The sequence below is a fragment of the Notothenia rossii genome (assembly GCF_949606895.1).
Source record: "Notothenia rossii genome assembly, chromosome: 3".
Taxonomy (NCBI): domain Eukaryota; kingdom Metazoa; phylum Chordata; class Actinopteri; order Perciformes; family Nototheniidae; genus Notothenia; species Notothenia rossii.
Window position 1 is genome coordinate 73858584 of NC_136901.1, and position 14550 is coordinate 73873133.

The window sequence follows — 14550 nt, forward strand, 5'->3', positions numbered from 1 at the left end:
ACATGAAAAATCATCTCTGAAAGGCCACCAAATCATCTGCTTCAACACCACCTTTGTTACATACACTCAGAATTGCCTTGCTGTGTTCTCACTCTAACCATTGTACAGTACTTTACATTGTGCCCAACGGAGTCCAGCTGCAGCAAAGATTCAGCTATTAAATTGAATATTATAGTGCTTGTGACACCTGTTCAAAATATGAATCAGCGCAAATAGAGATTGCAAAAATGTCTGGCTGTGAAAAGAAGCACCAAGAAAACTGTATGTTAAGCTTAAGGCATGGTCCATTTACAGTATCATCAGTATTATTGTTGAGAATATCTGTTTAAAGCAAGGAGAACTCCAAAAAGAAAATATTAAATGAATAGGTGGAGTTATCCTTTGTTATATTAGGAACCTTTTCCCTTTGAGGATGTAGAGATACTCAATAAGAACAAGCTTAATTAATGACAGAACAGCAGTAAAAGTAAACGTATCTTTAGTGTCTGCGAGCGAACAGCAGTGAACAAGGAATGTATCCTAATAAACATACATGAGCATTTATATAGACCAGCATTGGTATTATGTTGTTTCAGGAAACCAAATATTATTTGGACATGTGTGCACCTTCCACAGATCAAGCATCCAATCCAAATGAAGGGACCCAAATACAAATGTAGAATTCACCAGTATCTGATGAGAGTGTGCTTACCTCTAATCCATTATTGTATTGACTTTTGATGTGCATTTGAATAACTTGAATAAATGAGAATAATGTTAGCACATTTTGCCTTCTCCAGTATTCTTTGATGAGGATTTCAAGATGCTGACCAATGGATAACATCAATTAATACTTTTCAATATGAAATATTTGCCAAAATTCTGTGTACATGAAAATTATCTTATTTGCTCATGCACATTTCCCAATGGAATTTCAAATAGGCAGGCACTGTGACATTGATGGGAAATCTTGAATCGTGTACTAGCTGAAGTGTTACAATCATGACATTGTAATTTGATATTAGCTTCTAATTTATTGGTTGTTGATTATGAACTCTCGACATATGTTTTAAGACAGCAGCAGGTTCAAAGACTCTGCCAGAAGGGCACACAAAGCCTACAGGTGTGCTTTATATAGTTATGAATGTAGTAATCACACTCAGAGCATCAAGGAGTGGTCAGTTTTCTTCTATGAGGGTCAAGTCCAGTTCTGTGCAGTCTCTTTCAAAAAACATATTTTGCCCTTCATCTATTGAAGTCCTTTTTCTTTCATCTTCTTCCTCTTCTTCTTCTTCACTTTCACTCAGTGGCCCAATGCTGGCTCGTCCCAGGAACTCTGCAGAGGAGAAGGATGAGCGCTGCTCTGCATGGAAAGACACTGGAACTATGCAGCCACCAGTACCACAAACTGGGTTCTTGTGATTACCAATCTAAAAACAGGAGAAATAAGTTTCATAATTATCAAGTCACAATTCATCAGACTCAAGCATCTCAAGCACTTTTTCTTGGTCTATAATGTTATTATATGTTTAACTGTTATCCAATTGTTCTTTGGTGGATTGAAAATTGTTTAAACCTTGTACTAGGAGATCTAGGAGGGCCAGCAAGTCAATATACTGTTCTTTTTTGTAGCTAACCTACTTTAAGTATGTATATGGTGGATCAACTTGGGGATGGGATGTAATATAGAAATGGAAACATTTCCACATTGTCAAAGGAAGTCTGCATTTAAAGATTTTGCCAAGAGAACCTTTGCATGGGTTAAAGTCAGGCTGGAACTGTGTTCAGTAGGTGTGGTGGTGATGGGAAGATCACAACTTAAAAAAGGGGACCTATCATGAAAAATTCACTTTTTGATATCTTTTATACATAAATATGTGTCCCCGGTGTGTCAGGGAACTCACGCAGCGTCAGAAAATAAAAATCCTCTCTTTTCCTCCGTAACCAAATCTCTAAAAACGGGGCTACAACGGAGCTGATCCAGATTTGCGTCCGATATGACGTAATATCGGCAGTGTGGACCCACGGCACTATCAGAAAGTTGCTATCAGAAACAATGCCCAACTGTTTTGGATGTAATATGGTCTGCATTTACATAAGCATCGCTAACCCTCAGAGCTAACCTGTACTGGAGAGCATGTGTGGGAAGAAGCTGGATATAATAAAAAGGAACTCACCTTGTGGTATAACCGGCAAGAGAGAAAGCCTTTGAGCCCCATACTGTTTCAGAAATAATCCTTGATAATCAATGATATGATGCGTTTGATCACGGCAGTATTTAGTTTAGACAGTAGCTGCCGGGTCCTGCATGAGCTCAGCACCCCCCTTTTTTATTTTGTATCTTTTTTCTTTTTTTTTTTAAAGCTTTATACCCAAAATCAGCACTTTTGAAACAGGAAGTAAAATAGAGGGATATGAGGCATGGCTAGAATGGGTGATCTGTTTGGTATTTTGAGCAAAACACTTCATAGACATGTTTTTTATATATCTGAGACCTCTGCTATTGCCTAAAAAAATAGCATGATAGGTGCACTTTAAGACACTTGTGAAGTTCATTTTCTCACAGATTCGGTCAAATTGCCTGCACCCAAAAACCCATCCCAACTGCAGTGATGAGATCAAGAAAGATTTATGAAAACAGATCTGGAGGCCCAACATAGGCACAAAGGAACCAACGCCCCATGATACTATATCTTCCCTACTCCATTCACTAAGTCTATCAATAGGAGAATATTAACCAAACGACCTACCTTGACAGCCCATTAGAATCTTTGCTCACCTGTGTCATCTTGCTGAAGTCAAGGCCTGGCCTGGGGCAGGGCAGAACATCTGGGTCATGGCGCCTCTTCAAGCGAGGTTTCCGCATGTCGCAGGGCTGTGAGTGGCATCGTGGCAGAGCTGGGTGTAGGTCGCGCCTAGAGGAGGAGGGTGTGCTGCAGGCTGAAGTGGGAGATGGAGAGAGGGCTGGTTGTTCTATGCCAGAACAGCCATATGTCAGAGCAGAAGCAGGAAAGGGCTGGGGGGGCAGGAGCACCACAGAGGCATCCAGAATGTGCACAGGGGAGAGAGAGAAGCGGCGCTGCAGCACTGAGTGAGAAACCAGAGGGGCCGGTGAGGAGGAGCAGGAGGAAGGAGTAACAAAGGAGGCAGAACAGGCTCCTTTCAGTTTGTCACAGGGGTCCCATGAGAAGCTCCATGGTAGTGGGGAGTCAGAGGACAGTGATAAGCTAAAGAAGGTAGGGCTAGAAGATGAGTGTAGAGAGGAAGAGGGGAAAGAAGGACTGGGACCACAAAGTGGCAAAGATCTGGCTCCAGAGCTTGAACTATATGCTCCTCCGCATTGGCAGCCACGATTGACTGGGGTCCAAACCTTGGATGCTCTAGGATGCCAGGTGGAACGACACCGCGACAGGTCCTCTGGAACAGAGAGGGACCGGCAGTGGCGTTTTGGAGGTGGTGGAGGGGGTGGTGGGGAGCTTTGGAAAGCTTTGTCTGTAAAAGAAACCTCTGGTCTCTGGAGAAGTTCTCCGGAGTCTAGTCCACAGGAATCATCCAGAGAGTTGGCTTTGGAGGATAGTTGTGTAGAAGAGCCGATTTCTGAAAATGTCAAAATATAGCCATGAGACAATTTTTCTCATCTAAAAAGGTTCATACTATTGCACTTAATTCAATGAACTTGCCTTGGGAGGGTCCACAAGCACTCCAGGAGACAGTGGGACTGGAGCCCACTGCAGGTAGTGACTGAAACAGAAATATAACTTAAATACTAAAACTCAAAAGTGCATTAATGAAAAAGGGTACTTTTTGTATCAAACTTACCACATTCACATTGAATGAGAAAGCCTTGTAATAAGGCTCTTCCAAACTCTGCTTACGGAGCTGCTCTGTGATAAGCGTCACCATATTTGTAGCTACAATCCAGGGATAGACATGGAGATTATAAGGAGATTGACTGAGGGCAGTGGAAATCGTATGCGTCAGGATGCTGGCGTGGTTTGTGGTGTCCCCTCCACACCTCAACCAGCCAGACTGACCAGCTTTCTCACTGTGCCACCGTCATTTTAATGCCACCTAGAGGGACAAATGAGAAGGGATCCTTATAAAATGATGTCAATGATGAACTGAAACTGGTAAAACACCTTGCAAAGACAGCACTTTGTTGAACAGTAGCATATAAATTGCATGGCAGATTTATCATGCCTCAGAAGAGTGCAAAATCTGCTAATGTGGACTTTCCCCCTAACATGTTATAACTGTGCTAGTACAGAATATCCCAGATGTAGAAAATCAGAACACCTGAAACAATGTGTTCAAAGTAATGACCAGATATTTCTTTACAAGATCCATCCTGGGATATACATGCTGCCTAAGTCACACGAGTCAGAAGTTTGTTCAAAAGGAGAGAGAGCACTCGTGGACATGAGGAGACCCAGGACAAAGAGTGAATATGGTTGGCTATGATAGGGACTACAGACATAGACTAGGATGCCCAAAGTTAAAACCAGTGGGGAAATACAATGGCATTCAAAGTCAGTTGGGTTTAATAAAACACAAATAACAATTATTGTGAAGTAGGAGGAAAGGGGGATGGAAAGAGGAGAAATAAAGGGATGGGATGGGAGAAGTGTGTGAAAAATGAATGGGGAGGTAAAGGGCAACAAGACAGCCTGTGTGTCCATTTCAAATCACATAGTCTTTTGACAATTACCTTCCCATCCAAATAGCACATAGGTAGCCTTTAGGCTCTAATGGTTACTCAATCTACAAACATCACTGAAGATTAACCTACACTGTCCCTTTCCAGCAGATCTGCACCAGGCACAAAAATGTACATATCAAACTGAAACTAAAAGAGAAAGCAACAATCTAAACTTGTATGCACTGTATTAAAATGTAACATGGCCTTTAGGCCTTTGCACTGTTCTTTGAAAGTTCAAAGCACCCATAATGTTGACCAAAGCTAATACTGACATCCAAACCCGACACGATAGAACATGATGAAAAATATTTACCAGTATCAACTTTAAAAAGATGAGTTGTTAATCTGAAATAAAACGTCAAACTCATTGAAGAGACTTAGTTGCAACACTTGCTGTTGGCAGTTAGATGTGGCCTCCAGGGCCTTTCTCCTTGTGGCAAACATAGTGCTACTATGCTAACCTAGTTCCACATGCCAGAAGACATGCTACTTCGCCTGCGCAGGGCACACAGGCTAAACATAATCATGTAGCAGCTACTACAGTTAAAAAGCACCCTACACACTAATTTTGCTCTTAGACGGATAAGTCCATTGCTGTCAATCACCCGCTGATTTAAATCTTTAACATAACTTTACAATATTGGCAACACACTTACCGTTGCTCATAAATAATGATATATTATATTCAAAAGACGACGACTAGTTAGACACACACCTATCCCAAAACACTATTAATAAGACTCTAGGTAAGGTTAATTTAGGGGTCTGGCCTCTAGACATGTTCTGTCTTTACTCATTTGCAAACGAACACATAAGTTTAAGACAGTGTTGCGCAGCTTGCCTGTCTACAAATCACAACGATTATGTTAGCCAATTAAAAGCCTATCACTTTGTTCACGACATTAGCTGTAGGACAACTGTTTGTCATTGACAATGTAGGACTTGGATATATTTACTGGCTAAATCTGATAACGACTTATGCTGGTGAGCAGATAGTAAGCTAGCTCAGCAACACGATGCAGCCCGTGTAACACTATAAGTGTTAGCTGTTAGCTAGCAGATAACAAACGTTACTAGTGTTAGTGCATTCGGTCTGCGACAAGCTCATCGCTTGTCATTATACACGAATCTAGCGATGATTTGTTTGAATATACCATAAAAAGGGGCGATTATACATAAAGCGGTTGTGTCGATGGTGTACAAGTAAATAAGTTGGAGCATTAGCTTGGTTACGCAGTCTGTTTGCAGCTAGCATGCTACAGCTGTCCTGATGTATTACCTGCTTTCAGTGGTTCCTTAGCAACCGAAGCTGCACACAGTGCACCGGATAGAAAGACGTTTAGCAGAGTATTTATAGCGGCTGGACCGTACCAATGCAGAGGTATTTTTAATACACTGATTTGAAAGACATCCTTCTAGGAAACTCAGCAATTGTCATATAACGCTTACTTTTTCAAAATGACAGTTTATTCAGGTGTTCAAAACCGTAACTAGATTGTTAGCAACACATTGCATTTAATGTGTGAGTCCTTTTCCGGTTGAGAGACCCGCACAGTTGGGCCCCTCTAAATAAAGCGACAGCTTAAAAAAACTGAGCAAGCAATGTCTTATCGAGAAAATAAATGTATTTTTGTTTCTGATAAATATATATTTATACAAAACCAACATATTTAATAAAGCCTACACATCATTTCGACACATACACGTTGGAATGCTTAGTGTTGTAAATACAATTATACTATGGACGCATGCGTGGTAAGGACTTCTGGTAAAAAAAATCCATAACTAAAGACACTGCTCTCGTTAACTGGCTATTGCAAAGCTGTATGTTCATTGCCTGATGAATCTTTGACTCACAGAGTGAACCTACAGAGAATATGGCACTAGGAAAACTCAGGAAAGAGGAAACTCTCGTTCTGCGGAAGAAGTTAATCGGGTAGGTCGAAGTCAACCTGTTGTTCTTGGCTGACATAGGCCTACTAGTGAGGGTGTGCTGCTAAGCATTGCGTGCAAGAAAGTTACTGACACGTCCTTTTTTCTTCGATTACAGGCAGTCATGCAGACTATTCTATTCAGAAGACCCTGTGAAAATAGTAAAAGCAAGAGGTCAATTTCTATTCGATGAAAATGGCAAGCGCTATCTGGACTGCATCAGCAACGTTCAACATGGTAAAACGTTTATTATTCAAGGCATAGTCCATTTATTGCCTTCACAAAACACAGCACACTACACTCTTGTATGTCTACTTAAAGCATTAGTCAAATACACTGTGTCCTTTTGTATTGTAGCTTACCCCTTAAACATTGGGTGGAAATATTACTTTCAACTTAAGTTTTTAGTTTCTTTCTTTTACCAAATGTGCTTTACTTTTATTGTTGTTCTTTTATGTTTTGTTGTAAGTAAGAACTGTGTTGTGCTTTTACTACTCAGCACAATAATTCCCTCTAGATTAATAAAGTTGTTTTTTTAATATCCTATTGTCTTATTTTAGTGGGCCATTGTCACCCAAGCATTACAAAAGCTGCATCAGCACAAATGGACCTCCTGAACACAAATGCTCGATTCCTGCACGACAACATAGTGATGTATGCCGCCCGCCTGGCTGCCACCCTGCCTGAGAAACTGTGTGTGTTTTACTTTGTTAACTCCGGGTAAGTAATAACCTCCAACTCGGACAAATTGGTATTTCTTAAGTAACATATCAGTTATATAACATCTGTTCTACTGACAGTTCAGAGGCCAATGATCTTGCCCTACGCTTAGCACATCAGTACACCCAACATGAGGATGTAATTGTGCTTGACCAGTAAGTTTATTCAGTTCTATCCCACATTCACCCTCTGACTGAACACTTGTTTACCAATTACAAATGAACTCTCTTTTTATACCAGTGCATACCATGGGCATCTAATGTCCCTCATCGACATTAGTCCTTACAAGTTCCGGAAACTGGCAGGACAAAAAGAATGGGTTCATGTGGTATGTACATTTATATGACAATCATTACAAAACACTGCTGACCAACAGTGGATAGCTTAAACAATGTGTTTAATCCTCCTAGGCACCCTTACCAGACACCTACAGAGGCCTTTACAGAGAGGATCACCCCAACCCCGGCCAAGCATACGCTGATACAGTAAAAGACCTAATAGAGGAGGTGCACAGGGATGGTCGTAAGGTACATTTTAACACATTTTCGTGCAGCCTTAATAACACTTTTTGTTATGCAGATAATCATGACCTATGCATGACATTTATAAACATGTTCCCAATAGATCTCGGCCTTCTTTGCTGAGTCATTGCCAAGTGTTGGAGGACAAATAATCTTACCCCAAGGATACTCCACTAAAGTTGCAGAGTGAGTTGTGTTCACTCTTTTTTTATTTTCAGTTTTTCTCAGCCACATGCGATAGAAGTGACACAGTGGATTTCCTACAGATATGTGCGATCAGCTGGTGGAGTGTTTGTGGCAGACGAGGTGCAGACAGGCTTTGGACGTGTGGGAAGTCACTTCTGGGCTTTCCAGCTGCAGGGGCAGGGTTTTTGTCCCGACATAGTGACCATGGGTAAACCAATGGGCAATGGGCATCCTCTGGCATGTGTGGCAACCACTGAAGAGATAGCTGGAGCTTTCACAGCCAACGGAGTGGAGTACTTCAATACGGTGAATATGCACTTAGTCAACACAATAATATACGAATACATTTATCTTAAAGTTTTATTTAGTTTTTTTCCAACTGTATGCTGCTAGGATGCATTTTAATAACTAAAATTATATATAAATATCAAGACATTTTTATTATAATGTTATACGTCTCTTAACTCTTGGCAGCTATTTTCATCACTGACTACTGCTTGAGGACTGTTGTTTACAAGTGTTTCTTTATACACCACTATGCTGCTGCACAGAACAGACAATATAATCAAAATTCCTCAATCTGTTTTTAAACAAAATAAAAATGGTACTTTAGAAATCTGTTTGAGGTTCCTTTTGTTTAGCATGCATATATCAAGATTCAAATATTTGTTTTGGTTCTAACTTCATGCAGTTTGGAGGGAATCCAGTGTCCTGTGCAATTGGCCTGGCAGTACTTGATGTGATAGAGGAAGAGGACCTAAAAGGAAATGCCACCAGGGTGGGAGCACACCTCAAAGATTTGCTTACAAAGCTACAACCACAACATCAAATAATTGGAGATGTCAGGTAAGAATCTGATGACTACTGCACTAATGTTCTTCAAACTGCAAACAAAACATAAATTCATATAATTAATTATTTCTCCAGCCTATATGGTCAATTGTGGGAATCTGGATTCCTTTCATTAAAATTCAAGGAACAATTGAAGGACGTGAAAAATGACAGCTGTAACTTAATCTGAACATATATCTGTTGAAAGCTTTGAGCTTCCTTGTAAAAAATGATATTTAATGTATCTCTCGTTTATATAAGGTTATTGTCCAGGGACCTAAATGGGACATCACATGGTTTAATGATGAGACGCGTCACAAATGACGACAATCATGGTGTAAGTTTCAACACCACCACCACCCCCCCCCCCCCACCTGTCAAATCAATAAAAATAAATATGTATTTATTTTAACAGAGGTGTGGGGCTGTTCGTGGGTCTAGAGCTGGTTACAGACAGAGAGCAGAGGACTCCTGCCACAGAAACAGCAGCGTTGGTGGTGAAGAGGTACAACACTTGAGTGCAATAAAGCAATCAATGTTTATGTTAAACAACTTGTTCTTCCTTCTATACAGTCTGGGCTGAGCAGTCATTAATGATGTCCCTTTTCTATTAGGTTAAAAGAGGAGGATAATATCTGTGTCAGTACAGATGGTCCCTGGGAAAGTGTCATTAAGTTCAAACCACCAATGTGTTTCAGTATGGATGATGCAGAACTGACAGTAAAATGTATTGACCGCATCCTCACAGGTTGGTTACACTGTCATATTTTGTCTACACTCGTTACTACAGGATTGTTTGCCTATATGTTGTTTTCACTAATTTTAAAGAACTCTAAAGACCAAACTTTTATTTAAATGTTGTATAACCTCTTCAATTTGTTTTGTTCTCACAGACATGGAAGCCAGTGACATTTAAACTGGAAAAGGAAGACATCTATGGTTTGTTAAACCTGTAGAAAAACTTTTAATTGCATCAGACATTGTCAGATGGTCACATTCATAACATTCAGAGGTAGAGATGTGAATGTCTATACTTCCATTAGAACAAGTTCATTCACTTCACTTAGAACATGTTGCTGTTTTCCCTTTTAACACTGAAAAATGTTTTCATTTAAGTGTCAAAGCTTAGCAATATGACAAATCAAAGTGGGACAGTCATTTAAATGGTATCTAGAGCCAGGAATGTGTATTATAGTTAATATTTATTTCCCTTTTTCTCCCCCCAGATGTTCAGTGCCTTTTTAAGGCATAGGAATCACTTCAGTCAACTGAGATGGAAACTACCAATTAAAAAAAAAAAAGGGATGCCAGCTGAACTGTTAGCCCTTCTGGCAAAAATTAAGAAACTAATAAAAGATTTTTTCCCCAATCCTGACTAATTTGTGTTCTATCAACAACTGCGATATTTAAAATATAATCAGTCCCAGTTAGCAATACTGATCAGCAACATGTTCTCAATACACATATAGTTGAGATAAGCACTTACCAGATCACTATCATTAACTCCTGTTCACATTTATAAAATGCTAATGTACTGCAGTTTTACATAAAGTGGAGTGGGAATTAACCTGCCAGTTTGCTGCAGGTAGTGAAGCTCTCTCCCGCATCCGTAGAGATGTTAACATTACCCAAGACAAAACAAGCAAGCCATTTAACAGTACAAAACATTTAACATTAACTTTACAAATAATAACAAAAGGATCCATGTGTAATATAAACCAAAAGTTTATTTCTACCAATTTGCCCAAGACACTAGAGGAATGAGTATCCAGTGAGAGAGGGAGTACCCTCTTACATTAACAGGCTTGCGTTCAGTTGAATAACACTAGTAAAGCCACTTAAAATTGCAGACATGATGGGGGAAGAATCTCCATAAAAGCCAAAAAAAAAAGAAAAAAAGATGCTGGTTGTCTTCGTCTACTAGACCATCTGAAAACATTCACTTGACACTCTCACAATGAACCCTTTGATTGGTTTAAATCCCTTATTTTTGCCTCATCCCACATCTGAAGCCATGCAACTTGCATTCAACATTCAGCATGGGAAAAAATAACTAAAGATCTAGAAACACCAAAAGAAAAAAAAAGAAAGAAAAACAATTTTGTTTTATTTGTGAGCTTTAAAAGCTCTTGCTCCTGCTCATCTGCAAATCCAGTAGACATGTAAAAATACAACCATACAATACATTAGATTCAAAAAGGTACCAAAAAGTACAGTAAAAATAACACTTCCATCACTGGAAATGTAAATGGACACAAAACAATATAAAATAAAAAGTGGAAAAGTGACATTTGCTTCCCCAGTTCCTCACTTGATCTGTACAAATGGAGCATGAGTCCAAATTTCTGCCAACTCCAAAGGAAAAGCCAGAGCCCATGTTGGTTGTGGTCAGACCATGGATCTCTTTCTTATTTACTTTAGACCTTAAGAGAAAAACACGGTGCTTAACGTTACTGAGAATAAACCAAATATGGCATGCAGTTACACAAAGACAGACAGGTGCATGAATGAGTTTTGACAGGTCAGTGAATGGACAGACACACTTTGGGGGGGAGGGGGCACGACCGCTAGCTATTACACCTAGCACCCTGGTGAAAGGTGACGGTCCTTATTCCTGTTCTCAACCACCACCAACTCAACCCTTAGTGATCAAGTAGTAGAGATGCATCTTAAGATGGCTGACAGGTGGAATGAATCCATCTTTAATGGTAACAGACCCCACAACACAGTCTACCCTAACCCCACCACAATGCTTGAATGGATTTAGAGTAGATGGAGATCTTTGGGGTCAAAAAGGCACCAATGGTTACAGCTATGTTCTCATACTACCACGGATGATGCAAAAATGCATACCTGCACTACGTGTGATCAGTATGGCTTGTAGCTACTCTGGTGGCCTCCACGTCTTGGAGTTTTCCCATAGCTTGTATTGCCCTGGTCTGGAGGACAAGAGAAAAAGGGACTGAGTTCTTCTGTACAACAAGGAGGACCAAGAAAATAAAGTTTCTCTCATTCTTTTTTCGTTCCCGGGGGGCACTTATCGCTTACTGTAATCGTAGCCACCCCCATAGCCGTAATAACCAGTAGAGTAGTCATAGTTGCCGTAGCCGCCATATCCGCCATAGCCTTGCTGTCCATATCCGCCGTAGTTCTGGTTGTATCCCTGGTTCCAGTAGTTGTTGTAACCTTGATTCCAGTTCTGTCCCTGACCTAAAAGACACAGGTGAGGGCTTTGTCACAACTCAATATACATGACCCAACAAGCTACTTTGCATTTAAAGTATACAAATAGGGTTCTTACCTCCACGGCCCCTGCCGCCGCCGCGTCCTCCTCCTCCTCCACCTCCTCCACCACCACCACCGTATGCACGAGCACCATACTGCTGCTGCTGGTAGACTTCTTTGGGCTGGGCTATTTTAATTTCACACTGGAACACCACACAAGAGCACATTACATTGCAGTGTGATTTTGCCTTTGATTTGTATACCCCGAAACACCAGACCCCATTTCACATGTGTGCAGAATATGCCATTACCTTGCTTCCACCGACGTTGTGGTATTTCTTCTCCATAACCTTCTTGACGGGAATCTCATCTTTATATGTGATGAATACAAATCCCCTCCTCTTTTCTGTCTTTGGATCTTGTGGAAGCTCAATGGTTTCAACCTACACAACAGGAAAACGGACTTTGAAGCAGCAAATATCTTAAGCATTCGACTTTCTAATAAATTGAAATTCCTTTGAATACCTTACCTCTCCGAAGGTCCCAAAGTACTCCTGAATGACTTCCTTAGCCGTGTCAGGGTTAAGGCCTCCAACAAAGATTTTCTTGACTGGATCCTTCTTCATGGCCATGGCCTTCTTGGGGTCGATCACTCGGCCATCTAACCTGTGCTCCTTCTGTTCAAGAACCTAAAAAACCCAACTAAATATTTAAAAAATGTGTCTCTTTTGTAACCATAAAGTCAGTTTCGGGTTTATTGCTTTCTCACTCACCTTTTCAACACTAGCTGCCTCTTTAAAGAGAATGAAGCCGAATCCTCTTGACCGGCCTGTCTGCTGGTCCATCTTTATGGTGCAGTCTGTCACCTCACCAAATTTAGTGAAGTAATCTTTAAGATCCTTCTTGCTCGTTTCCCAGCTGAGACCTCCAACAAACATTTTCCTGAACACAGAGGGTCAGAAAGGGACACGTTAAGCATTACAGGCAGCCATGTTACTGCAACTTTATATATGGCAGAGGCGGTGGTGTTGGGCACGAAGGGGGGGTATAAATGTACACACTGTTCCAGAACATCTGTTGACCCAATGACATGGGAAAGAAGGCTACAGCTGCTGTAGCTCAGTCAATTTACATCATTAATTCAATTTAGTGAAAATCGTTCGGAAAAAACTAAATCAGATGCCACATATCAATAGCTTATTTAGAGCCAATGCATGCTAGATTTGATCCCTGTTGGAGCGCCCATCCCCCTCCTCCGCTCTGCATATGGCGCCAACAAAGGCCGGTTGAACAAAGAAACATGACTAAACCATGAAAGCTTATTATAAATGTTGGTTTCACAAAATATACACGGCATAGTGTTTTTCAACTCACCCTGCATCCTCCTCGCCTTTGCTGGCGTCGATTTGGCCGCCCTCTGTGCCACCGTTTTGTGAATTCCCGTCGGCGTCGGGCCCTGCGCCCTCTGCCTCCTCTCCGCAGTCATTCACAGCGCTCTCTTCGTTACCCTCCTCGGTGTTTTCCGCTCCGTTAAAATCATCTTCGACTTCGTGTCCGTTTTCCGATGTTTCCATATACTGCTGCTCTATCTCAGACATTTTGCAATATAATACCTAAAGCCAAAAAAATGCATCAAGTTACACTAAATCACGGTGATTATATAATCCCAAACGCCGTACATGCCTCGCCATTTACATGGTGCCAATGCATGCATTTCCCACCATTTTGGCCGGCACGATCGCGTTTCATACATTCATGAAGACTCGCAATTGTTGCAGAGCGCCAGAAAATGGCAACATAGTAACGATTACTTGCACAACAAAGTAATCCGACAGCATGGACACTGATAAAAACTAAAGATTAGAAATAGTGTAACCATCTGCTTCGTGCTGATAAAGCAAGCCTGGACTGTACAACTCAAATTCGCAGTTACGTAACGCAAAGGCCGTGCTAGTCGCATAAGAGGCCTACATTTCCCATTAATTACAGATATTTAAACTACATCCACCAGAATAACAATCATAAGACTAAAACAATCAGATTACTTACGTGGCAATATAATGAAAAGAACAACGCTAAATAAGTAGGAAAAGCAGCTTACTGGTAACACAACCGGAGAGCTCTCTTCAAGATGGATTCTCCCACACGACGACAACTCGTGGTTGGGTTTCTAAAACCGGCAGAAAAAAAAGCAATTTCTGCGGAGAAGCCATCTGATTGGATAAACCCCGCTGTCGTTCAAGGCGCGTACCAATAAGATACACGTCCTTTTCTTTTCATAGAAGATGTCCACGCCTTTAACACTCAGGAAGAAACTCCGGGTACATTTTCTGCGTCTGATAAAAAGGGAGTTATCGGATTCTCGGCATTTCAAACAATATGAATCGCTGAAACTACTGTTGTATTGAATAAAGTTTCAAAGCGATATATTCTTAAAATTGTATTGACTTGCACTAC

The 14550-nt window shown here is 40.8% G+C and overlaps 3 protein-coding genes across 10 annotated transcripts; 1 reads left to right on the top strand and 2 right to left on the bottom strand.

Annotated features, from left to right (window-relative positions):
- Positions 1–461: 461 nt before the first annotated feature.
- On the bottom strand, positions 462–6106 carry LOC307033372 (protein FAM53C-like). Its single transcript, XM_079671809.1, has 5 exons — positions 5958–6106; positions 3799–4050; positions 3660–3720; positions 2759–3576; positions 462–1409 (listed from the first exon to the last, which is right to left on the bottom strand). The coding sequence occupies exons 2-5, from the start codon at positions 3880–3882 to the stop codon at positions 1158–1160; spliced, it is 1215 nt and encodes a 404-aa protein (XP_079527935.1). The 5' UTR covers positions 3883–4050; positions 5958–6106; the 3' UTR covers positions 462–1157.
- A 171-nt stretch (positions 6107–6277) lies between these two features.
- Positions 6278–10237, top strand: phykpl (5-phosphohydroxy-L-lysine phospho-lyase). Of its 8 annotated transcripts, none has more exons than XR_013806487.1 (14): positions 6280–6433; positions 6538–6614; positions 6729–6847; positions 7171–7330; positions 7411–7485; positions 7571–7658; positions 7741–7857; positions 7955–8037; positions 8118–8343; positions 8729–8883; positions 9130–9205; positions 9284–9373; positions 9483–9616; positions 9762–10237. XR_013806487.1 is itself a non-coding variant. In XM_079671801.1 (14 exons), the coding sequence occupies exons 1-13, from the start codon at positions 6419–6421 to the stop codon at positions 9782–9784; spliced, it is 1362 nt and encodes a 453-aa protein (XP_079527927.1). In that variant the 5' UTR covers positions 6280–6418; the 3' UTR covers positions 9785–9807; positions 10095–10237. The 8 variants fall into 8 exon arrangements, 6 of the variants coding, with proteins under 6 accessions (XP_079527924.1, XP_079527928.1, XP_079527929.1 ...); XM_079671801.1 differs by lacking the exon at positions 9130–9205 and having other exon boundaries at positions 9762–9807; positions 10095–10237; XR_013806486.1 differs by lacking the exon at positions 9130–9205 and having other exon boundaries at positions 6278–6433; positions 9483–9807; positions 10095–10237.
- Positions 10238–10577: 340 nt separating this feature from the next.
- On the bottom strand, positions 10578–14348 carry hnrnpaba (heterogeneous nuclear ribonucleoprotein A/Ba). Its single transcript, XM_079671810.1, has 8 exons — positions 14195–14348; positions 13468–13706; positions 12867–13035; positions 12624–12782; positions 12405–12536; positions 12170–12296; positions 11917–12078; positions 10578–11807 (listed from the first exon to the last, which is right to left on the bottom strand). The coding sequence occupies exons 2-8, from the start codon at positions 13689–13691 to the stop codon at positions 11737–11739; spliced, it is 1044 nt and encodes a 347-aa protein (XP_079527936.1). The 5' UTR covers positions 13692–13706; positions 14195–14348; the 3' UTR covers positions 10578–11736.
- Between the last annotated feature and the right edge of the window lie 202 nt (positions 14349–14550).